The sequence below is a fragment of the Lepidochelys kempii genome, chromosome 9, assembly GCF_965140285.1.
Source record: "Lepidochelys kempii isolate rLepKem1 chromosome 9, rLepKem1.hap1, whole genome shotgun sequence".
In the NCBI taxonomy this organism is placed as follows: domain Eukaryota; kingdom Metazoa; phylum Chordata; order Testudines; family Cheloniidae; genus Lepidochelys; species Lepidochelys kempii.
In genome coordinates, this window is record NC_136388.1 from 73,091,951 (window position 1) to 73,116,290 (window position 24,340).

Genomic DNA, 24,340 nt, shown 5'->3' on the forward strand with positions numbered 1-24,340 from the left:
ATAAATAGACATATATACACACACACACCCCTCTGAATAAGTCAGAGGTAAGAAAAAAACTGGATTTGAAGGTACGTCCGGAGTAAGTGAAGAATCAGAGAAGGGAAAGTCTGAGGGTAGGAGAAGATAAGTTTTGGGAGGGACCTGGACATTTCCATGCTCCCCAGATTTTGATATGGAAACTGACAAAACCCAGTTCACATTTTAACTACATCAGTAATGTTTTGGTCATTTCAGATTTTTTTTTAAACAGATGAACTTAAAAAGTATTAGTCATATTAAAAAAATGGAATCAGTAGGAACAAACAGTAAGGATAAATTATTTTCAATAAACCAAAATATCTGGACAACATCTTTTGAATATCAAGTTAATTTAGTTTAATTTTGATTAATATTGTATTTGTATGTATATTTAATACAAACTCCTTCACTCCTCTGAAGAATATTGCAATATGCATGAGAGCATACTGGAAATACAGGCTTATACAGTAACTGAAACAATGACAAAACCCCTCAATGATATTGGCACTAACGCCTTAATTCAACATGCTTGAGCCAGCATTACTGAAGTTATGTAAGTTATGTAAGTTTTGACATTCATTTCAGTGGGATCAGAATCAGACCTTGATTCTTAGGGTATGTCTACACTACGCACCTTTTAGTGACACAGCTGTGCCGCTAAAAGTTGCGCAGTGAAGCAGTTCTTCCCGACAACAAAAAAATTCCACCCCCAGCGAGTGGCGGTAGCTTTGTTGGCAGGAGAGCTCTCCCGCTGACAAAGCGCCGTTCACACTGGTGCTTTTCATCAGTAAAACTTTTGTCATTCGGGGGGGTGCTTTTTTCACACCCCTGAACGACAAAAGTTTTACCGACGAAAGTCCAGTGTAGACAAAGCCTTAGTAAAATCTGCTATGATGTTTGCAAAAGCTTGAAAGGAACGACTTTTCTGTTGAGGAACAGAACCATCATTTGGTATTGACCTGTGGTAACTACCAGGCCACTTAAGCTTTCAAATGATAAGTCCTAGTGTCACTAATACAATTTAGCCATATTGCTCCTATGAAAACATCTGTATCTAATATTTCAGTAAGTGACTTTTGTAAGCCAACAGACTAAAATCATAAGTTTTAGCTGCACCCAGCAAGGTATACTTATTTAAAAATAAATGTGAAATTCACTCTTCCACAAAAGAAGCAGTGTCATGAGAAAACTTAGGCTTTAAGTTTTGTAAACGCTGCATTTTCAATATTAGAGTGTCAGTCTTCATTCACTCTCTGACAAGGTTGTCAATCAAACAACAATCTAGTTTTGTTAGACTTTAACCAAAGATCAGAGCAATGATACTGCTGAGTTCACATTATCTTCCCAAAGATAACTGCTTGAACACTTTCATAGTGCTGCATTGATATTACTTTTGCACCATTCTTTCCAAGTAAATAACACACTACAAAGTTTGGCAGTCCTTCTGGGTTCCAGTTTCAGCCCTGATATAAACTGATACCCCCCAACACACTCCCTCCCCCCGCAACTGCTAGCTGTGAATAGTAGGACTTGCATCCCGTTAAACTTATGTCAATTAAAAAGAAAATGAAGCATGCTCTCTGCATCCTTGAAATATATTGAATGTCTTTTATTCAATAACAATAGTTAGGCAATAAAAAGAAGAGAGAGCAAAATGTGGTATATCATCGTTTTGCTTCTGACTTGAGCCCAATGGCAAATGAAAGGCATCCAGAATCAATTTCAAGAAGCTAATAAATTTAGTCTGTGGAAGCAGTGAAACTATAACTTTTGCAACCTCATCATCAAGCTGATTTGTAAGCAAAGCTGGGTCCAATGCCTGAACATTATGTCACCTACATTTTCAGTTTCAAGCAGATAATAGAACATTTCTACACAGCTCATATTCAGAGGCTAAACATGTTTATATCTTCTTTCCCCAAACATATGTCCTGGTAATATAATAAAAACCTAAATGGTCTATGTATAGGAAATAATCATGCCGCTCACTATCAGTTATTTCTTCAAGTGATAGAAAAGAAAGGTGAAGCCTGATGTCTGAAGCCAAATGACGGAGTGTTGTGCACAAACTCTCCATGGTCCTGAGAACAGACCATTTACTGGGAACTGGGATTTGTGTTTTGATTTGTTTTTTAACGGAGTGAAACACTCACCTGCCATGCACAGTCTCAAAGAATAGACAGCACTTTCTAAAGGGGAAATTAATATAGGTTCAACTGCAATTTAATGAGAGATTAATCTTTGAGGTGCTGAATATACTCATTTCCCAGATGTATAGATTCTGATCTTAGTTACACAGGACGATTTCAGACACACACATGGTCCATGCTACCACTGCTACTGTTTTTTCAGACCCAGCTACATGTAGGGATAATAAAAGATGAACCACACTTATGTAAATTATTTTGGAGAATTACCTCCTGTAGTTATATTTTTTCTTCTGTTTGCTCATTTCAGTTCTTCTTTAGAAGCAAAATAGGGCAGAAGTGCTTTTTGGTGTATCCTTTTGTAGGTCATTTATAAAATAACAAAATGTTCAAGTTAATGCATAGTGGATTCACTCTGACTTTCTGTACCATGCTTCCATGCTGGTGTCTTTATTTCCCAAGGATCCACTGCTTAGTTGAATGAGTGCATTGCCTGCCCTGTATTTAGTAGAAAACTAAAAATCTGATCACACATTGGCACATGGCCAGGGTTTAACCAGCTGTGTGTATGAACAAGAGTTTCAAATACGAGCAACAAGAGTCTTCCTTTTGATAAGGAAAAGCAAAAGCTACGCTGACAAATAGATACACCACTCAGCAACAAAGGCCACTGTAGAAACAAATCCTGCCCTAGCACTTGTGGCTACTGAGATGCCTCTAGCAGTGGAACCTATGCAGCTTAAATGTGCAAGGGTAGGGGCAGGATTCTGGGGACATAGAGGTGGTCTGCTGGTGTAAAACTCAGCTGCGTTAGGGCCTCCTGCACACTTCAGAGATCCTCCTCTTTCCCCTGCTATACTCCCCATAGCATTTCTTGGCTCCACAAACCCCACATGGAGCAGAGCAGCATACAGCCTGGTACTCATGTTGCCCAGAATTCAGACCTAAATATAGAGTACACTGGAGCATGGGTTGTCCACCACCAGCTAACATTTTTAAGGGTGATAAACTTTGCCTAAACTAGGTATTAACTGGTTTTAAACAGCACTTCATTGAAACGCGTCTGCTGAAATTTTTTTAAACAGTTTTTTCCTACTTTAGACAAGGACTATGGGACTGGTCCTATAAGGTGCTGCCCCCTTTGTGTAGCTCTCACCAGGTATGTCTACACTGCTATTAAAAACCCGCAACTGGCCTGTGCCAGCTGACTCAGGTTCATGGGGCTCATGCTCAGGGGCTGTTTATAATTGCAGTGTAGACGTTGGGGCTCACGCTGTGAGTCCGGGCTCAAGGAATCTGCAAGGTGGGAGGATCCCAGAGCTCAGGCTGTAGCCCAAGCCCAAATGTCTATGCCATAATTAAATAGCCCCTTACCCTGTGAGCCTGAATCAGCTGGCACAGGCCAGCTGTGGGTGTCTAATTGCAGTGTAGACATACCCACCAGGTGCTTAAACTTCTAAGTGAGTACACACTGAGTGTATATCATTTAGACATGAGACAGACATTTTATTGTTTTTCAAATAATTTTCATAACCCAACATTTGTACAATTGTACAAGGTGTAAATCCATTTCAATTTTTTGAATTATTAGTTGACAGATTTTCAGATTTATTTACGTAGCCCTGAAATTCATTTCGATTTATGTAGTTTTCATTTTTATTGCTTAGAAAACGTAAGGTTAAGTAGCTAAACTTTTCTGAATTTGCTTGCATTTGTGACTCAAATGCTACGTTGCAAAGGGTTATCTTAAATTCATCTCTTGATGAGAGACTGGTGATAAATTCAATTTAAGACATTTATAAAGACAACATTTTATCATAACCTTGGAAAGACTAATAATATATCACTATATTAAAGTAATAATCATAACTGGGCCTAACTCTTCACTTAGTTTTGATATTGTCTCTATTATTTATTCCTTGGAGGAGAATATTAACATAGTAGAGTTTGCAAATTTCCGCTAATGAACAAGAAAAGTTCATTGGAAGTACTGAATTTTACAAATTAGAAAGTAAGCAAATTAGATAGAAAACAAGCCACATGCATCAAAACTCATTCCGTTTGTATATTTGACAATAGTTTATTTCCCATTATTTATGACAATTTGAGATAGGAGAATTAATTCTGCTTAGTTTTTATTCAAACTTGAACATTAATTGATGAGTTCATATTCCCCACGCTGCGGAAAAAAAAAACTGTGAAGAAAGAAACAGAGATTTTAAAAATTTGATGAAAGAACACTGAAAAATGGAGCTGAGAGCAGAATAGTGTAAAATAAACACAATGAGAGTATGATAGTGAGAGACAAAATCTTATGAAAAAATAAATACTGAGTATTTATTCATCACATACACTGTGGATACCACTTGTACCAGCATTATATTTGGGCTGCTCATTCCACCCTTATACATAGCACAGGCTCTCTCTAGGCAAAAACATAGTTATTTTAATTGCATCACATTTGGGGTAAAAAAACTAGGATCCTAATCCTCAGGTCTGGTGGAACTATGGTGGATACAGGACTCAAGGATACCCTGCAGCAACTGAGAGCTGGTTTAGCCCTGAGTACCACTCAGAACATCCTCAGGGCTGCTTTAAATTATGCTGCTTTAAATTATACTATTTTATTTATATTCCCTCTTCCCCCGCCATCCCACCCCGTGCCCTTCATTGCTGTCCTTGTGACATCTTTCTAAAACCAGGAAAAAAAGGATGCTATTAAAAATGCCTTTGCTACAGTATGTGTTAGCACCATCACAGGAAATAATTGCTGCTTGGGATTTCTAGCCAGTCAATTAACCCCCAATTCGCATCTCAAGTAGCAGAGCAGGCACACAGTAGATAAAGGGTAGGGGTTCAAGCCTCAATTAGGATGATATTTTTCCCTAATAATTTAATATTTTGGTCAATTAAGTGCCGTAACTCCGAATTAATTGTTACAGGAATTGTAGGAGTAACTTCTCATTCAAAGGTTAGTTATGGTGTATTGTAGCTGGGCCTGAGTATTAGACTTATTCTCACTCAAATATTTTTGAAACTGCAGGTTGATTTTATTTAAAGGGGAAAAAAGCATTCTCTCTTGGAACAGGAAAAGAAAATGTCTTGCTACTGTACTTACTAAACCACGGGATACTTCTACACCTGCTGTAACTTCTGTGCCAAAGACAAGGTTACAGTTATGCAACAGATCTATTAGAAGTAAGTTAACTATTCCACCACGCACTCATATCACTTGTCATATTAAGAAGGATTTCAGCCTAGATCTTTAAAAGACTAGAATCATCTCCATCCTGCTTAGCTTGTTTCACATATTGCTATGCATAGCAGCTTAGAATATTAGCTTGTTTTCCATCTGCTAGTCACCTAAACACTATCAGTTTGTGAAGTACTTTCTTGGTACTCATTTTAGGAGAATAAAGTCCTGGATTGCCTCATGGGAAGCAAAGGACATATGCTTATGCTCTACAGCTACTGAGTTGCTGCAGAGATGAAATTTTCTTGGACAGCATTCTGTTGAGTAGGTTCTGGAATCATATAAAATAGCCACTTGCAAAAAAAAGTTAAATAGTGAGTTCCTCAGCCAAATCAGTGATCTTTCGTCAACTAATTATTTTTTTCTTGCTCAGAATGAAAACAGTCTGTCTTTGAAAAAATTTATCATTAAAAAGGAAAAGTATTGCAAAGTTTTTGAAACAACTATAACAGATGTCATAGTAGTTGAAAGTACAATTAGAAAGCATAATGCCGCAGAAATAAAACTTCAAACAAAAGCAGAAAGAGCTCTTTGTGCACATCAATAATTTAGAATGATTTAAGAACTGTTTTATAGAGGCAAGTAGAGCTCTTTCTGTCCATATATAATACACTTTCAATAAATTGAATGTGGTCTTTATAGGCAAACAAAAAGGGATACAGTCCTTTTAAATTATTTTTAGGATAATTGTTTCCTCAGCAAACATCATTATTTATCAGTTTTGAAAAGAAGCCAACTGCTAACAGTCGAAATGCACAAATTTTGGCACACAACATAGAAAATGGTAATCTTTCCCCTTTTCAAAATCAGTTTTGCATCTATTTTACACATTTGTCAAGTTCTTATCTCAAAGCTCATGTAGTGTTACACAGTTCTATCAGAAATCATTATACTCAATTTCTAATAATTTCCCTACAGCTAATTTGGTAACAGAGAAAAGGAAACATTCATTGCTACCAGGTGCAGTTACCTTCTTGGCTGCTTATGTAACACTGTAAATTGATTCCAGGGATTTGGGGGGAAAAGGTTTAATCTTTGTTTTTCTCTTCTTTGTATTTATTTTTGTCTCTTGGATTCATTGTATCTCTTTAATCTTTCTTCTGAGATAACCAAGCTCATGACAGTGGTATGTATGTTCTAGTTTTTACTTATTTGGGTTAAGGGTCGGTCTCTCTCTCTCTCAGAGAATCAGGTTAATGGGTTAGATACATACAATAGCCAGATTATCCCTTTTTTTGTTGGGAAGGATGCAGGAGAAAGATGAAGTGGAGGGAATCCTTGTAAAGATCCCCTCAAATTGTCCTTACTCCATCATTCCATGGGGAGGGGGGAAGGGAGGGGAAGGAACAGGAACAGCGCATAAATGCCTGCCCCAAACCTAACACAACCTCAGGGATTGATACACATGAAGGATCCATAGAAGGCCAGTTGTTTATTTTGTTTTTAAACACATTATATTATTGACTCTAGGTGCCCATTCTTTGTGGCAGAAGTGTGTATTCAGGAGGCATTTGGATGTTAAGCAGGTTAATTTGTGCAGAAAAGCGTTCCAAGTGGAAAACAGCAGTGCAGGAAGTGACGTGAAGAAGTAGTGATGGTATTTAAGAAGTAGGCTTCAGGCAGTAGAGGAGTAGGAAATGGAAAGAGAGTGACAGGCAGATATACAGAGCCTTGCAGGTGAGGATGAAAAACTGGTCCCCAACAGCTTTCACTTATGCATGTAAAAATCTGGAGTAATTCCATTTAAGTCAATGAACTTTTAAGTGAGTGGCGAGTCAGACCCCAGATCTTCAGAGTTTTGGAACTTTCCAGAGATTAAAACCGGCAACACATTGTGGGATGCCTCTGAGCCAGGGAAATATTTATGTAAGCAATCTGGATAGAATAACCAACCAAAGCCCAGCAGAAAGAGCAATATATTTGAAATAATTCCCCAGTGTGATATCTCCAAAGGTAACAGGCTTGTTGATGGCTGTGGAAAATTAGATAGGGGACAAGGTCAAGAAAGGAAGCTGACAGGGATCAAGGAGCCTGTTGAAGGTCAGAGAGAGAAAGTTATGCAAATCAAATCTCTGAAACTTTAGATGTTTGCCCAGTACTACAGTTTGTTAGCCCATACAGCCACATAGTCAGAACTCACTGGTCAAAACACTAAGAAAACAACATATACATATATTAATACACTTATTAATATAGACGGCACACATAGTTTTATAACAATATTTTTCAGATGATGGAAGGAATCTATCATCTACTTTTTGTGTATGATAATGCACATAAGTTGCATATATACACACATACAAGGCAACTGAAGCCTGATTTATATTATTGTTGACATATAGTATATTGGCAGTAAATGTTACAGAACATTATTCTTTATTCCATAAGTGTAGAAAAATTATTTGTATATTATAGGTAAGGACTTATTAACACTACAAGAAAATGTGCCCCAACTAATTCTTTGATTAGATTTCAATATATTGTATTGTTCAGAGACAGGCTAGTAATGAATATTCTTGTAAAAATAAAACTGCCTTTTACTAGCTCACTTTATTAACTTATAAACATTGAATAGCTTTATCTTCTACCAAAGGGTTTTGTACTGGTGCCCATCACTGTAAGTCTCCCCTGCTGCTCTTCCACATATTTATTATTAACTTTGTTTTAATTTTATGACAGTATTTTGTTTTCTATAAAACATGTACATTTGTGGAAAACACAAAGAAAATACACTCCTCCTAAAGAAGTAATTTTTCATTTCTCCTTTCCATTTGAATCCCTTTCTGTCTGTAATGCTTAAAGCTACATGACAATAATATCAAAAGTCAAACAGCAACTGGCATCCTTTACTCTGTACATTTCCCTCACTCTTTTGTCTGGATGGCATGAAGGAGAAAAAACTAGCAACACTGTGATCACTCTCCACCTTTAAAAATGATTAATAATAAATAAATAAATAAAAATAATTATCCTGATTTAACGCTTTTGCCAGCATCCTGTCAGCATTCAAAATTATTCTTTTAAAAATAGCTCTAGTGAACTGTCTTTGTCTCTGAAAATGCCTTCTCTCTAATCCCAGCCATACATATCTAGGGATTTCCAGCAAATTCACATGAGCTGATTCTAGATATCATAATTTAGCACAGCAATACAGGTGAGACCTAAAATAGACAGGTGCAACACCATATAAAAGGTTTTATAGTTTGGAAACAGTATTTTGAACTGCACCTGGAAGCAGAATTTTATTCATTAAACTACACACTGTATTCTTCGGGAAAGTCCATTCTTTCAATTAGAAAAAAATCTGCTTTAGAAACCTATGTAGAATTAACTTGAACAGCAAAAGGAGAAAATAAACTAGGTGGTGTTTTCAAAACCACATACAGAGAACAAGTTTGATAAAAGGAGCATGTTAAGGATTAACATACTTGAATAATAATTCACACGTTAGCTTCTGAATTCACTAGTTTTCAGTTTCTATATCTTTTTCATGCCCAAAAAGATTAGATGTTGATGTGTCTTTTCATGCTGATACTCTCTCTCCACTTGTCAGTTTTCTCAGACATATAGCCTGATCTGAGTATGTGTTTCTAAAGAGAAACTTTGGAGATAGGAAAAATGTATACAAACTGATTCTCACTGCCTTGAGAGCTATTAGCAATCTTTCACAACTGAGTAAAATTTTCAAAAGTGTGTAAGTGATTTAGGAGCCTAATTCCCATTCTCAAAAGTGAGTTAGATACATAGGCGCCTAAGTCTCATTGAAAGCAATGAGGTGCTTTTGAAAATGCTAGTCTAACAATGCTTAAATTTCCTGTCTTTCACATTCCCTTTCATTGTAACTTGTCAGATCACACCACTCTCATGTACAACCTATTGGTGTAATCTGATAAGTCATGGGTTTTTTGGGGAGTATAACTAATTCATTGTAGAGTTGGGGTAGGTATTGGAGAGGAGTGGAATATGGGGTAACCAACCAGTTTGGAAAAGTCAAATCTTCTCAACAATTTTGCATATTTTTCCCAAACATTTTTAGGGGAGAGATTACTTTGAAAGGGAGATACTCTAACACAAAACTGAAAGGACACTAAGTGAATCTGACCAGGATCACAAAATAACAAAAGTAAAAAATGTAGGGTTTCCTCTGCTCATCCCTGTATGTTTGGTTTAATGATTCCTTCCTAATACTCACTATTTTATGTACCATTCATAATATAGGTCTTGCTCATTTGCTGGCTCCCAAGCTGTTGCACCCACATGTCTACTTCATAAGTAATACTAAGCTAACTTATTACCATAGTAAGAGTCAGAAAAGAATACCAGATATAAACCACCTCATACAGTGCTGAATTTACAGAAGGCTGCAGGGGGTGGCTTTGTGAAGAGATAATTAAAAGCAGGTGCTTTTTGTTCTTGTACTTTTAAATATGCATTTTTTACACCAAAAATTGCCCCCAAAGCGTATTTGTACATTGCTTCCAGGCACCTATTCTATTCTTCCAAGTAAAGGACACAATTATTCAAAACTGTTTATATGGACTAATACTAAAATTTTACTATAAAACTGCCTATCACCAGAAAGAAAAATGGCTACAATGAACAGGTACTTAGTACAGTAAGACAGTAGTGAAGTCCCCTGCCCACTATGCCAACATGAAACCTAATTTCCTTGAAATCGTAACCTGAGCTGGCTATAGTCCGGACCTCCCGATGTTCTGCAGCCCCAGGGGTTTTTGAGGTCAACATACAGGTCATATCAGCTCTGCTAACAAGATATCATGCATCCTAATAGATGTAACCCAATGCAATGCGTGAAATATAATGAAGAGCACACTTATTTTAGATTCATGCCTTACTATCAATTTCAAGCATCGATAACTACCAATAAGAGGTATGTTCACTTTCTTAAATATCTGCAGAAGTGTTTACTACTTTCTATGCCAGGAAATTATATCCTAGTAGGGTAGGAACACAAATATTTTGGAGGTGCAAGTAAAGGATGTGTTTGTGTTCTCAAACCTCTAGTCATCAACAGGAAACAGATCTGTGGATCTTGATATTACAGCAATGGATACTTTACAAATAAGATGGGGGGAGGGAGAGAGATCATGTTTACAAGGTGCTTATTCTGCTCTTATGTAAGATGTGACATAGGCCCTAAAGGAACGGTGGGGTGGGGGCTGGGGGGAGTGTTGTCTCTTAAAAAATACTCAAAGGCTATTATTAAAGGAGAGAGAGAGAGAAAATGTGCTCACTGCAACTGGATGCAGTGAGTCTTCGGCTGGCTAGAGAAAGAAACTGAGGGTTCTTTACAGAGCTGCATTCAAAGGAATTGTGAGGGGGACTGGGATACTCAACTGAACAGTGCCGGGGTAGGGAGGCAGGGGGAAAGGGAAGTGGCAGGATCAGGGATGGGGAAACTCTAACCCAACATGTATCCAGGGAAGGGAGGTATTTGTACATCATGGTAGAAACTCTCTTCTTCTACCTCAACCAACAACACCACCCCGCTCACCATATGATCACCTGGGGACATTACAGTAGTTGCCCTGTTCCTTTGGCGTCGGAAGGAATTTTTCCCACTCCACCACACTGGCCAGGTCGGTGGGTATTTTTTGCCTTCCCCACAGCTGGTCAGGGACAAGGGTTTGGTCAGAAATGTCAGAGAAGGTTTTCCAGGTATCATCCAAATATGAGCCGCTACCGAAGAAAGGCACTCCGGCCACGACCCCTTTCTATGCTCCAGGAATGCTGTCTACTCTGGATGTGGGGTCAGGAGAGGATCATATGGGGCCAGATCCACTGGTACCACATCCGCCACATTTTCCACTAAGCAATAGGAATCCTCAGCAGCCATTTTAAGGTGACTGTCTAACCTTTTGTGCCACAGGGGTGATGCAAAGGGGACAAAGCAGGGGGTCAAGAATCAGTCTCTTATCTCTACAATTCAATTACTTTAACTATTCTCTGAACAATGAACACACTTTAAATTAATTGTAATGAAATATAGTAGAGCTTGTAAAGGATTTGCAGCCCTGGAAACTGAAGTTCTCTAATTGTCCATGTAGCCGTTACAACATGAAAAGCATCAGCACAAGTTTCTCAACATTGCTCTGCCTTATCTAAACCTTACCTAAAGGGACCACCCTCTTGGACTGGTCAGTTTGGTCAGTCATCATGTTCATTCAACTCCTCTCTCCTCTGTGACGGGAAATGGACAGACCACCAAGACTCTTTATATATTCATTACTAAGCACTCCTCAGACAGGAAAGATTTTCATTGCTCCAGCCCTTTTCTAGGTTCAGAACAGATACCTCAAAGAGTTCCAGATCCCATTACCAACACTGTGAGTCATCTAGTCACCATTTCTATATGATATATAACTGATATGAATGTGTTGTCAGAATCTGCACTTTTAAAATAAAAATATACTGCCAGTTATAGTGTGTTAATCAAGATTTTAGTGAAGTTTAATTGGGACAGTCACACCTATCCATGAGTATCATGAAAAGACTTCATAGTTAATCTACTTCAGAACATAACCGTTGCAAACATAACGTAGGGTTAAAAAAGTGCAACTGCAATAGATTTTTTTGAGATTTTCCCAGGTACTGCAGACATTTGGGGGAAATTACTTAATTATTATTATTTATTTAATTTTGTTCTTTTACCTTGGCCTCAAATCAGATGCAATGAAAACTACCAAAAATTTCTTTGCTGATAGTATACACCTTCCCTAGAAGCTGAAATTGCTAGCTTCCAAAAAAGTTTTCTAATGAAGAATTATGTTTGACCTCAGCCTTCATTGTCCTTCCTGACATCAGCAGTTTTTCCAGTAAAATGTGCTGTTAGGGGAAGCCAAACTTTCGAACAGGGATGGTCTAATCCAGACCAGGTCAACTCACATTGATGAATACATAATATCAGAAACTAAACCTTCTCAGCATGCATGCCTGAGCAGCATGTGCAGGCCCATACACACAGGCATACACATGCGCACTTTCTTAGAAGGGACAAAACTCTACAAGATTTTGAAGATACAGTAATGGAGACAATAAGAAATTCTCTGTCAAATCTAGCATCAGCCCTTGAAGCCAAATCAAAAGCACGTTTAGTAAAAATGTATATAGAACTTCAGATTGCAGCTCTGCAAATTTCAGTAACCAGGATTTGCTTTAAGCAAGCAAAAGACACTGACAAAGCTTTGGTGGAACAAGACTGTACCACTGTAAGTACAGGAATTTCTGCTAATGTGTAACATTGAACAATACATTTTTTAATCTATCTAGAAACAGTCTGGGAAGACACAGTATAACCCATGGTGATTCTTAGCATAAAACACAAATAATCTAGATGAATATCTTAATACTTTTAGATCTTTTTAAGTAATACGTGAGAGCTCTTCTTGCACAGTATCTAAAACAGGATTTCCCCTTATTAGAATGTGTCTTTGGAGAAAGAAAACCGGCATATTAATTGTCTGATTGAAGTGAAATTCAGAAACCACTGTTGGGAAAACCTGGGATCAGATCTAAGAACCACCTTATCTTTACAAAAAGATATAAATGATGGATCAGCCATCAATACATTTAATTCACTCACCCTTCTGGCTGATGTTATGGCAATAATGAATGCCTTAAGAGAGAAATATACAGAGAACTCTCTGCCAAGGGTTCAAAAGGTGGTTTCATGAGTGTAGGTAAGACCAAATTAAGATCCCAAGGGAGTACAGGATTTCTTAAAGGAGGATATACATTAGACAGTCCCTTCATAAACTTCTTAACTCTATTATGCACATACAGCAATCTACAATCAACCAAAATATGGTAAAGTGATATAGCTGCCAAATGAACTTTAAAAGGTGAGTTAGATAACCCCTCTGTTTTTAAGTGCAATAAATATTTCAAAACACAAGATATAGAAGCTGAGACAGGAGAATCAGATTTTCCCTGCATCCAAGCCCCGAGTCTGGACCATTTCAAATAACAAGCATTTTCTGATAGTGAGCTTTCTAAAATTAAGCACTATAATTTGCACTGACAAGGAATGTGACTGTTCAAGAGTAGACAGAGTCAAAGTCTGATGCCCAAGCCATCAGGATCCAGATGAAGTATCCTGTTACTGAGACAGAAGGTCTGGAGACAGAGGAAGACATGGAAGAAGCAGCTGGACAGTTGAAATAGAATTGTCAACCACTGCTGACGCAGCCACACCAGTGAACTCAGAATTATCTTTGCCCTGTTCTGACACATCTTCCTTACCAAATTCTGGATTAACAGAAAGGGAGGAAAGCATAGAGAAGGCCCCTTCCCCAGTGCAGAATGAAAGCTGGATTGACTCAAGATGGATTGACTATCCCTTCCCACTCATGAGTGGAAACGGCCGCACTTTCTGTGGAACCTCATAGCAAATAGGTTCACGTCTGGCTGACCCCAACTGGAAAAGATGCCCTGATTCAACTGATCCTTCAGGGACCTTTTGTGCATCTGACAGCTGTCCCTGCTGAGATGATCTATAACCACATTGTTTTCTCCTGCTAAATTCAGGGCCACTGGATAAATGTCATGGAGAATACATCCTTCCCATAATATGATTGCCTCTGTACAGAGCTGAACACAGTGAGCACTCCCCGCCACCCCGCCGTTGTCACATAATGCATAGCAGATGTATTGTCCATTAGTACTTGAGGGAAGGAGGAATGATCTGAGGGCCAGACTAATAGCGCTTAACTCCAACACACTGATGTGCAAGCCTCTCTCCTGAGAAGTCCAGTGACCTCAGACCGTAAGATGACTCAGATGTGTTTCCACTGACACATCAGAAGTTACCCCTCACTGATGGTGAAGGGGGACTGAACTGGACATCTCTGAGAACATATGCTCTGACTAACTACCATGTCAATGAATCCAGAATATTTCAAGGCATGCTGACTAACATCTGTAAATTGTCCACATTTGGTCTGTAGACCTGAGACATCCAATGCTGCATTGGCCTCATTCTGAGACATGCAGACAGAGTCACATAAGTAGCAGCTATCATGATACCCATGAGATCCAGAAAGAAAATTACATTCTGAGTTTGATATATTTAAATGTTTAAAACATATTGAAAAATTAAAAAAAAACAACTGTCATCTGGTAGAAAAGGCTTTCCCTGCTACTAAGTCCCACATGGAGCCTATGAATAAAATTCTCTGAATTCAAACAGAGGTTTACTTTCTCACATTCATAAGTAATCCCAGGTCTAAAAAAAAGGTGTAAAAGCAATGTGGCTTAACAGTTCCATGTGAACAATGGCCTTAAACAGTCAGTGATACAAATATGAGCCACTACCCCAGAAAGGCACTTCATAAAAACTCTTGGTGCTTGGGACAGGCCAAATGGAAGCACCTTGTAATGGAAATGGCATCGCATCATCGCATACTTTTGATGACTGTGTCGAATAGAGATATGAAAATATCCATCCTTTAAATCGGGAGTCACAAACCATTCCCCAGTTGAGAGCAAAGGGATTATGGAAGCCAAAGTGAACATGAAACAAACTTCCAAATGTTCAGGTTTCTTAAATCTAAAATTGGAGGAACTGCCCCCTCCTTTTTCTGCACTAGAAAGTATCTAAAGCTTCCCCAGGTGCCCGGATACCTCCTTGTCAGCCCCTATCAGAAGCAAACTTTTGCACTTCTGAATGTAGAATAGCTTCGTCGAAGGTTCCCTGAAAAGGCAAGGTTAGGGGGAAATTAAAGAGCTTAGTTTCTTGAACTTAATGACATAGCCCTTCTCTATAATTCCTAGGGCCCATTTGTCCAGTGTAAGAAGCCTCCATTTGCTGATAAAATGGGCTAACCAGCCTCAAAACAGAAGAAGGGAAGGGTCTGTGCTGACTGGTTCTTGACTCTTGATCCTCATATTGACTCTGAGGCTTGCTGTTCAACGAAGATGAAAGGGGGAGAGCAGTTTGCTTAGATTTAAACCTTGATTTAAAAGACTTCCTCTCTGTGTTGGCTCTGGAAAAATGTAACCTGCTGTGCTGCTGTAGACATCTCTGATTTGATGAAATATAAGTTGAGGAAGACGGCAGATAATGCTGGCTCTGATAAGGGAAGGAAAGAGAAGGAGGTCTCCTCCTTGAAGAAATCAAGCCCAAAGAGCAGGACATCCATCTTGTGTCCTTCACCTTTTTCAGCCACTCATCCATCTTTTCACTGAAAAGGCCACCCTCTTCAAAGGGGAGATCCTCCACTTTAATTCTAGTACAGTAGAACCTCAGAGTTACGAACACCAAGGTTACGAACTGACCAGTCAATCACACACCTTATTTGGAACCAGAAGTACCCAATCAAGCAGCAGAAGAGACAAAAATAAAAGCGCAAATACAGCATAATACTGTGTTAAACATAAACTACTAAAAATATAAAGGGAAAGTAGTGTTTTTCTTCTTCATAGTAAAGTTTCAAAGCTGTATTAAGTCAATGTTCAGTTGTAAACTTTTGAAAGAACAACTCTAATGTTTTGTTCAGAGTTACATTTCAGAGTTACGAACAACCTCCATTCCCGACGTGTTTGTAACTCTGAGGTTCTACTGTATCCAAAGCAAAAGCAGAGGACTGTCTCCTCAGAATAGCTACAAAAGTCAATGCTCTAGCAGAAGAATCTGAGGCATCAAATGGAGCTCTGAAAGTGTGCTTTGCCACATTTTGACCTTCCATTATAACCACATCTGCTATTCTCCTTTTGTCTTCCTGCAAATCCTGCACAAACCGTACCATGTTTTCCCACTGGTAGAACTGATAGTGGGCCGTAACTGCTTGGTAATTTGCCACCTTAATACCATGACAGGAAGAGGAGAACACCTTTCTCTCTAGGGAATCAATCCTTTTCCTTTCTCTGTCAGCAGGAGTGGAAAGTGCTTGTCCAGACCTCAATTTACTACTGGCTGCAGCCACAGCAAGTGAATTAGGTACAGGGTGTATGTGAAAATATGAAAACCCCTCCAAGGATATCTGTTATAATTTGTCTGCCCTTTTGGAAATAGGCTGGCAAGAGGCGGGGGTGGAGCAAGCAATCTTAATGGGCTGTAGACGACCACTGAGAATTGATAATGACATCCTACTCTTGGAGGTGGTTCCAAGAATGTTGGATACCGAATGGGAGGTTTCCCCCACAGGTACTGAAGGGAAGTTCAATGTGGACACCGTGCAATCCACTGGGTCATGAAACTGCAGAGCATCTGTAGAAGGGGAAGAGGCAGAAGCTCATCTGGTGACAAATCAAGATCATCATCTGTGTTAAAAAAAAAAAAAAGCCATCTTCTTCCTCAGATGGAGTATGTGGCACCCTGTCTGGTAGAAGTGGATCTGAGGTTTTCTCCCCTGCCAGATCCTTTACAGATGAAACATCAGGAGGACAACTGAAGGATTCCCACGGTGGCCTCCAATAAAGCCAATGAGCCAGGATTGCCTCTCTCCCCAGCAACTGGTATTTGGGAACATACCTGCAGGAAGAGGACCAAAAGGCAGCATGAAATAAGGGGAAACAGGTCTCTTTATTCTTCCTCTATCCTACTCTGGAAATGGATCCAGCCTCAGATCCATGATCGACTGCACCAGAACCAGCAATGGACCCGGAAGATGGAGAGAAAGCTCTTCATGGAGACCCTGTAGGAATCTTAGGAGGAGGAAAAGATACAGACAGATCCAGAGAAAAACTAATAATCTCTCATCTCCTTTTTTCAGGTGAAGGTGATGCAGCCCTCAAAGCTTGTCTTTTCCTTGAGATCATCTGTTTCTTACTCAAATCTGAGGAATGCTTGGAAGCAGAACGACGTACATCAGCCACCAAAATAAAAGTCCTCCTCTGATCCAAAGATGGACCTGGAATCTGAACAGGGGTCAAAGCTATATATAAGAACACCTGGATGGCACAGTATCTGGTGAAATGAAACCTCATGACTTTCTTTTAACGCTAATTTATTATTTCTTTCAACTATTATGAAATGACCCAAGAGTCGGTAGTGTGCCTGGTGAGAGATATCAAAAGGAACATGAATTTATTTTTAATTTGGGAGTCTTCACTATTTCTCAAGAGTAACATTCACAAGAAAAAAATTAAATATTTCTTGTTTCACAGAATGTCTTGAACATGTTGTGAAATACTGGTATGTTGACAACACAGCCAGTGAGTGAATTAAGATATACCATCATGAAAATCTTGAATAGGTGTTGACATACACTGTACACTTTCTGTATTTCACACACACTGTGTATTTCAGCTTCATGCCCTTCAGTTCTTTGCTTATTCCTGGCTTATTCTTTGCTTATTCCATGCCCTTTGCTTCCTTTGCTTATTCCATCCTCCATCTGGATGCTTTCAGTTTAATTGTTGGAAAAGTTCGGTCTCACGAGAGCACATCCTCCATATAGCATGGTGCCAGTTGCTGTTTCAGGTGGTCTGCACCTGTTTTTACTCTTCCCCTCACACTTAAAGAACCCACTCCTCCTTTGGCAATGATTAATTCAAACTGTATAAAAGTCTGTTGTCATGTAATGAAATGTGTTAAACAAAACAGCTAATTTTGCAGTTGCCTCAAGCTTCCAGCCAACTGTAAATATTTCTGTCACTTTAAGTAGAACTTCTATAGATGTCTTGGCTGACAGAAAAGATGCAAAATCCCCAGTTCCCTTTGAATAATATGGGAAGAGTATTTTTCAAAAAAAGAAGAAGAAAAAGGAAAGTAATAGGTGCCAGATTCACAGCTCTGGAGACCAAAACTCCCTGTAGAAAAAGTAGAACATATCCCACAGGGCTTTGCCTAAGTGCCTAGAGAGTGCTAGAGAGCAGTTTCCAGAACTGGGCAACTAATTCAGAGCAAATCATTTTTTCAACGAATTTAGTTTCTTTTTCAGCTCCAAGTATGACCATGAGCTTGTCAAACTATCCCCCGATTCCATTATTCACATTTATACAACTTTTTTTTGCAAGATTTTTACTTTGTTGTTCAGTTGTGAATAGTTCACAGAGAATATCTGATACTCAATATTCCAAATTTGAGCTGTGATGGTTAGTTATGACTGGCCAAAAGATACAGTATTGTTTCTATTTAACTCTGTCAGGAAAAAGCTGCTGGGGCTTTGAAACCCTCAGCGTAAGGGAGCAGTTTTTGACAAAAGGTAGGGAATAGGACTAGGGTACTAAATAAAATTTTAAAACTTTTGTAGGAAAGCACAGGGAATCTGTGCTAGAAAAAATAGGCTACTGTGTGATTTATTTGTTGGTTTTATTAGCTGGGGTGGGATTTTTAAAAGTGCTTATCACTGACCTACCTTTACTCCCAATGACTTCATTAGGAGCAGAGGTAGGCTTTGGCTTTCAATAAACCTACCCTGGGTGTAGAGTTTAAATTAATTTTTCTCTTCATATAGTCACACATAGTAACTGCAGGCTCATGCACGATCCTAGTTGTGAAGGTAATGGTCAAATATTCTTGTCTAGCTTATTTAATTGTCTCAGTGACAGGGTTCTGGGGAAGAGTTTGGGAAGCCTATTCTCTGTCCCGTCCCACACAAAAGATGCCATCTCCATTTGAGCTCAAAGTTCACTTTAAAATCTGCAAATATTTGTGGAAAATTTTTGTGGAAAATTTGCCCAGCTCAACTAGTTTCCTTTGTAAGAGCCCACCAAATAATTTCAAATGAACTACAAAACAACCTTTAAATATGGTTTTCAGCCACATGTAATATCCTGGCTAGTATGTATAAGCACAACAGTCATCCACCAAAGGGAACTTCAGAACTGTTCAATTCGAGGATTAAAAGCCCCACTATAAGCGAGAGTTCATGCTGTTTCTCCTTTAGCGAGCTAAAAGTTATGCACATGCTTAAATACCCTGAAGAATCAGGAACTATATGCCAGCAGCCGCAGTTTTATTACTCACTACTGACCCTACTAAATGTGAATTGCCAGCATGAAGGTGAAAATCTCTGTAACCTATCACTAATCCTCTGTGCCATCTGGTGTCCTGACACCTCTGTGGTATTTTTATTAACATAAAATGATAATCTGTAACCTATATTATACAGATCTGTATATACAGATTGCCATATCATAACAACAACTGCACTGCACGTATTTTAAAGCTATTTTTCTCTTAAAGACTAACTAAATCAAAATTATTTTGATTAAAGCATATATTTTGTCTGTTTCTGACATCATTCTATACAATGGGAATAGAAAATGCCTGAAAGTTGCTTATTTTAACGTGTATAACAGCATTCACTGATGATAACTAGGATAAGCTCTTATTGTTTCTTGTGCTGAGATTTTACATTAGTAACTCCAGCTGCTGAATTTTAGTTAGTTAATTTTCATTTTGTTACTCCCCTAATTGTGTCAGAATGCTCAGATTTGTACAAGTTATAAAAAGGTCTATGTCACAAAAAAACATGTTCTATACATGTCTTCAATAATAATTTCTTCATTGTCTGAAAATTTCCAAGTTACAGCAAAGCTGGCATTTTATGGCATGCACAGCTATAAATCATTTTTAAATCATGATGATATTACTCAAAACAGATGTGAAAACATATGTTTGCCACGGTTGTATAAAGTGCTTACTTGTCATACTTAATAAATGTTGATACTTTTATTTAACTACATTCCTTCCTAATCTTTTCTCTGGTAAATATATTTTGCCTTGCTAAAGGCAGTGGCAGTGTTTGAAAAATGAAGTTCACTGTTTATACAAATGATAGCTGTAGTATTTACTGAGCAGTTCAACATATATCACCCTCTTCTATTACTGCCACACCTATATGTGCTAAAACCATGATTTCATGGAGAGGTGTGACATGCTGCTCTCAAATATGTTGGTACAAATTACTGTGTAACTTCTCAAATCAGCTAATTTGCAGATGCACAAATTCTGCAGTCCATTTTTCATGTTATGTGGCAATGTGCTGTCTGTGTGCAAGAACCTAACCTTTGGGAATAAAATTCATGTTAAGGATGAGATACTTTAAGTGAGGAATAATATTGTGACATTTACATAGCACAAGAGAAAGGCCTAGGCTAGAAAGTTTAGGGGTTTTCAAAAGCCAATCATCATCATGGGGCAACCACTGGATCACTATAGCGAAAGTAAAATAGATTTTACCAGGAACTGTAAAATAAACATGGAGGCCAGTCACCATGCTAGATGTGAATTAAGTTTGGAATTATTTGGATATACAGTATTGCCAACATTCATAATTTTATCCTGAGTCTCATGATATTTAGTATTTTTCATAAAGTCCCAGCTCCTGGAGTCATGGGATTCCAGGACAGTTTTAAATTTTTTTTAAAAGACGTTTCTATACCTCATGATTTCAGAGAAAAGTTTGAAAATGTGATCCAAGTGCACCATAAAGGCTGAAAAATGAAAAGGCAAATACAAATAAAATAAAAATAACCTCTCACCCCTTTTTAAAAAAATCTCGTAATTTTTGAGCCAAACTCATGAATTTTGGGGAAGGCCTGATTCAAGATTTTTGAAAGGGTTGAGTAGATAGTAGTGATCTGGAATTTGTGTTTGCACCAATCTCTAAACAGCAATTTCATCCTAAACTTCCTTCAAGCACTTGTATAAGATATATGTGTATATATGTGGCACTTAGTGAGTGAAACAAAACAACACTACATAAAAATGTAGGCCAAGAAATGAAGATTACTATATACATTGAAACTTTACGGGAAGTTGGCTAGGACATTGGTGTTTATACCCCTGTTCATGCAAAAAGTTACAAGCGATATTAACAAAAAGAAAAGGAGTACTTGTGGCACCTTAGAGACTAACCAATTTATTTGAGCATGAGCTTTCGTGAGCTACAGCTCACTTCATCGGATGCATACCGTGGAAACTGCAGCAGACTTTATATACACACAGAGAATATGAAACAATACCTCCTCCCACCCCACTATCCTGCTGGTAATAGCTTATCTAAAGTGATCATCAGGTTGGGCCATTTCCAGCACAAATCCAGGTTTTCTCACCCTCCACCCCCCCACACAAATTCACTCTCCTGCTGGTGATAGCCCATCCAAAGTGACAACTCTTTACACAATGTGCATGATAATCAAGTTGGGCCATTTAAGTCCGGATTTGAGTTTAAGTTCTTAAAATGAATTTTATATGGGTTTTGGGTTGACTTTTTTGCAGTTCATTAAACTATACAGGATGTGCTCTGCCTTGAGTGACAGACAACTGCTATCAGTCAAATATATGATTTGCATCTTGGAGCCCCACAGGGCATATTGCATTGTTTCACTGAAAAATGTCTAAACATGTGGCAGGAAACCATGCATGCTTCAACAAAATTAAAAATCAACCACACTTCCAGGTTCAGACTAAAATACTCATCTATGTAATTACTGAAGTAAAGGCAGTTTGTTATTTTAAGAAGGAAGGTGTAGTGCAGCGGTTCTCTACAGGGGGTCCTTGGCCCCTTTCAGGTGGTCCGTGGGGCCCCGCGGCTAAAACCCAGAGCCCAAGACCCAGCACCTCCCACGAGGCTGAAGCCAGCACCCCTGGGGTTCAAGCCCTGATCCCATGGGCAGAGGTGGGGGGACATGGCAGGTGTTTCCCCCTCCACCATGAAACTACAGTGCAAAAGCAGGGCAGTCCCGGGGCAGCTCCACGCCCCTCCCCTTCCACCTCCTTCTCTCCCTGCCCCTGGCCAGGTCGGAGGTGGGGAGCCAGGCATTGCGGGACAGCTGCTGCTCTTGCTGGCGCTCTGGTGGCGTTCCCTCGTCTCCTGCTGCTGCAGGGGGTTGAAGCTTCTCCTCGGCTCCCAGCTCCCTTTTCTCACGCAGCCGGTAAGAGCCGCCTGGGCAGGGGACCCGCCTCTGTGGCTGGCAGAGCCCCCATGGAACAGGGACCACAGAGGAGCCCTCCCAGCACACAGCCCCTAGCTACCCTCCTCCCTGCACCCAGAGCTACCTCCACGCCTGCACGCAGCCCCTAGCTACTCCCTGCTTGCACCCTGAGCTACTCAGTACCCCTCCCTGCACCCTGAGCTACCCCCCCGCCCGCACACAGCCCCTAGCTACCTCTGCATCCTAGGCTGTTTTCAAACTTTTTGAGGTGAGCCCCCCACCTTTGAGTTATAATTTTTGGTTGCGCCCCCTCCCCCACAACCCAGGCAGACTGGGTGGCCTGCTGAGGTGAGTCAGGGGGTGGAGGGGCGCTCCCGCCCCGGATGCTGCTGTGTGGAGCTGGCTCAAGCCCCACTGGCCCACCCAAAATAGAAGTCAAATTACATCTATGACCAAGGTTGCTACCCCACTGCTAGCCCGGAGTCCTTCCTGCCTTGCTGGGCCCTGGAGTTTTTATAGCATGTTGTGGGGGGGGCCTCAGAAAGAAAAAGGCTGAGAACCCACGGTGTACTGGGTAACTACTGTTTAGCTGTTGGTTTGTTCCACACTGCCTACACAAACACACATGGTTACGGGAAACCACAGGGGACAACAGGGAAGGACTTAAGCATAAGGGCCCAGGGGGCAAATGAACTCAAGGTATTCCATGAACTCATTACGAGTTCTCAAATGAGCTCAATAGGGCCAATCATTGGGTTCCTTGAGGAAGAACTGCAATGACTAGAGAAACATCAGAAAATGGGTGAGGAAGAAGAAAGGGCAGTGACCACTAGAGACATAGATCAGTAAAGGTAAGAACATGCATTCCCTTCCCCAGGGTAGAAGAGATCAGGGGTCGAAAGAATCTCTTCTTCCTGCCTGCCCTGGCCCAGTGCTGCTCCCAGAAGCAGCCGACAGGTCCCTGCCTAAGACTGGAACCTGCAGAAGCCTCAACTCTTTGTTGACATTAGTAGCAGGGGGACCTAGTTAACATTTGCCAACAATGTCGCCCCCAACTTGAGCAACTGAGTTGACTGGTATCACTTTTTGCAGAAAACAAACATACTGCCTAAAAAGCATTCACAGAAATGAAATTCACATGCACAAATATTAACACTGAAGGTGCTTTCATGCTCACCCAGTAAAGGAACAGAAACAGTACCAAGTAGCTAATCAAATATTTGCAGAGAATTATTCATAATCAATTAATAAAATTTAAAAGATTTGCCAAATATTTCTCCAATAATGAATAAATACAAGGAAATACAGATCTTATTGTTTATACTCCCTAAGCAGAAATACAGGCTAAATTCGCTGGATACCTTATTCATTGCCAATTATGTGTTCAGCTCTATAAATATAACCTGTTATGCCATTGGATATATAGAATGTGGCCAATGCAGGTAAAGTGCATTATTAATTTCCTTACACACGCTGTATAAAAAACAATAAATGATTCTACCTTTCTCCTTTTGGAGTTTTTTTAGGTTGGTCCCAGTATCTTGATCAATGAGTTCTCCTTCTCTGGGGTTGGTCAGCATAGCTAAAAAAATCAGAGTGCACAGCTCTGTAACACTGCCAGTGAAAAAAATTGCCAAAATAGAGAATGAAAATATTAAATGACATTTTTTCTGCCAATATTCTGGCAATTTTGCATTCTTATACAGCGAGTTCTTAAGTGGTGGGCCATTTATTGTCATCTACTAAATTCCAAATCTTCAACATTTACAGCAAAGTATTAACATAAACAGCAGAAGCAAATTTGCTTAAGTTGATTACACAAAGACAACAGAACAGAACAAAAATTACCACTGGGATGAGTGCAATTTCCTATAAAATGCTCAAATTAACGAATTACAAAAGTGCTTCACAGAAATCATTTTGGGGAAAAAACATGTTTAATAGATGAGAGGATTTAAAGAATCAGTAATTTTCTATAATGCAGCTAGCTTAAGAAAGAAATACAGATAGATGGTTAGCAACCCAAATTGATGGATGACAACTAAAAGACAATCCTTTTTGATGCTGAGAGAGC

General features: G+C 39.3%; 1 protein-coding gene across 7 annotated transcripts in view; it reads right to left on the bottom strand.

Annotated features, from left to right (window-relative positions):
* The window catches only part of DACH2 (dachshund family transcription factor 2), a 457,244-nt gene that overhangs the window by 44,935 nt on the left and 387,969 nt on the right, over positions 1-24,340 (bottom strand). For 5 of the 7 annotated variants that reach the window (XM_073360874.1, XM_073360876.1, XM_073360878.1 and 2 more), the window contains one exon: positions 23,768-23,848. The exons of the other annotated variants lie outside the window; for them this stretch is intronic. In XM_073360874.1, coding sequence (XP_073216975.1) covers positions 23,768-23,848 — 81 coding nt within the window. The remainder of the gene's footprint in view (positions 1-23,767; positions 23,849-24,340) is intronic. 7 annotated transcript variants of the gene reach the window in all.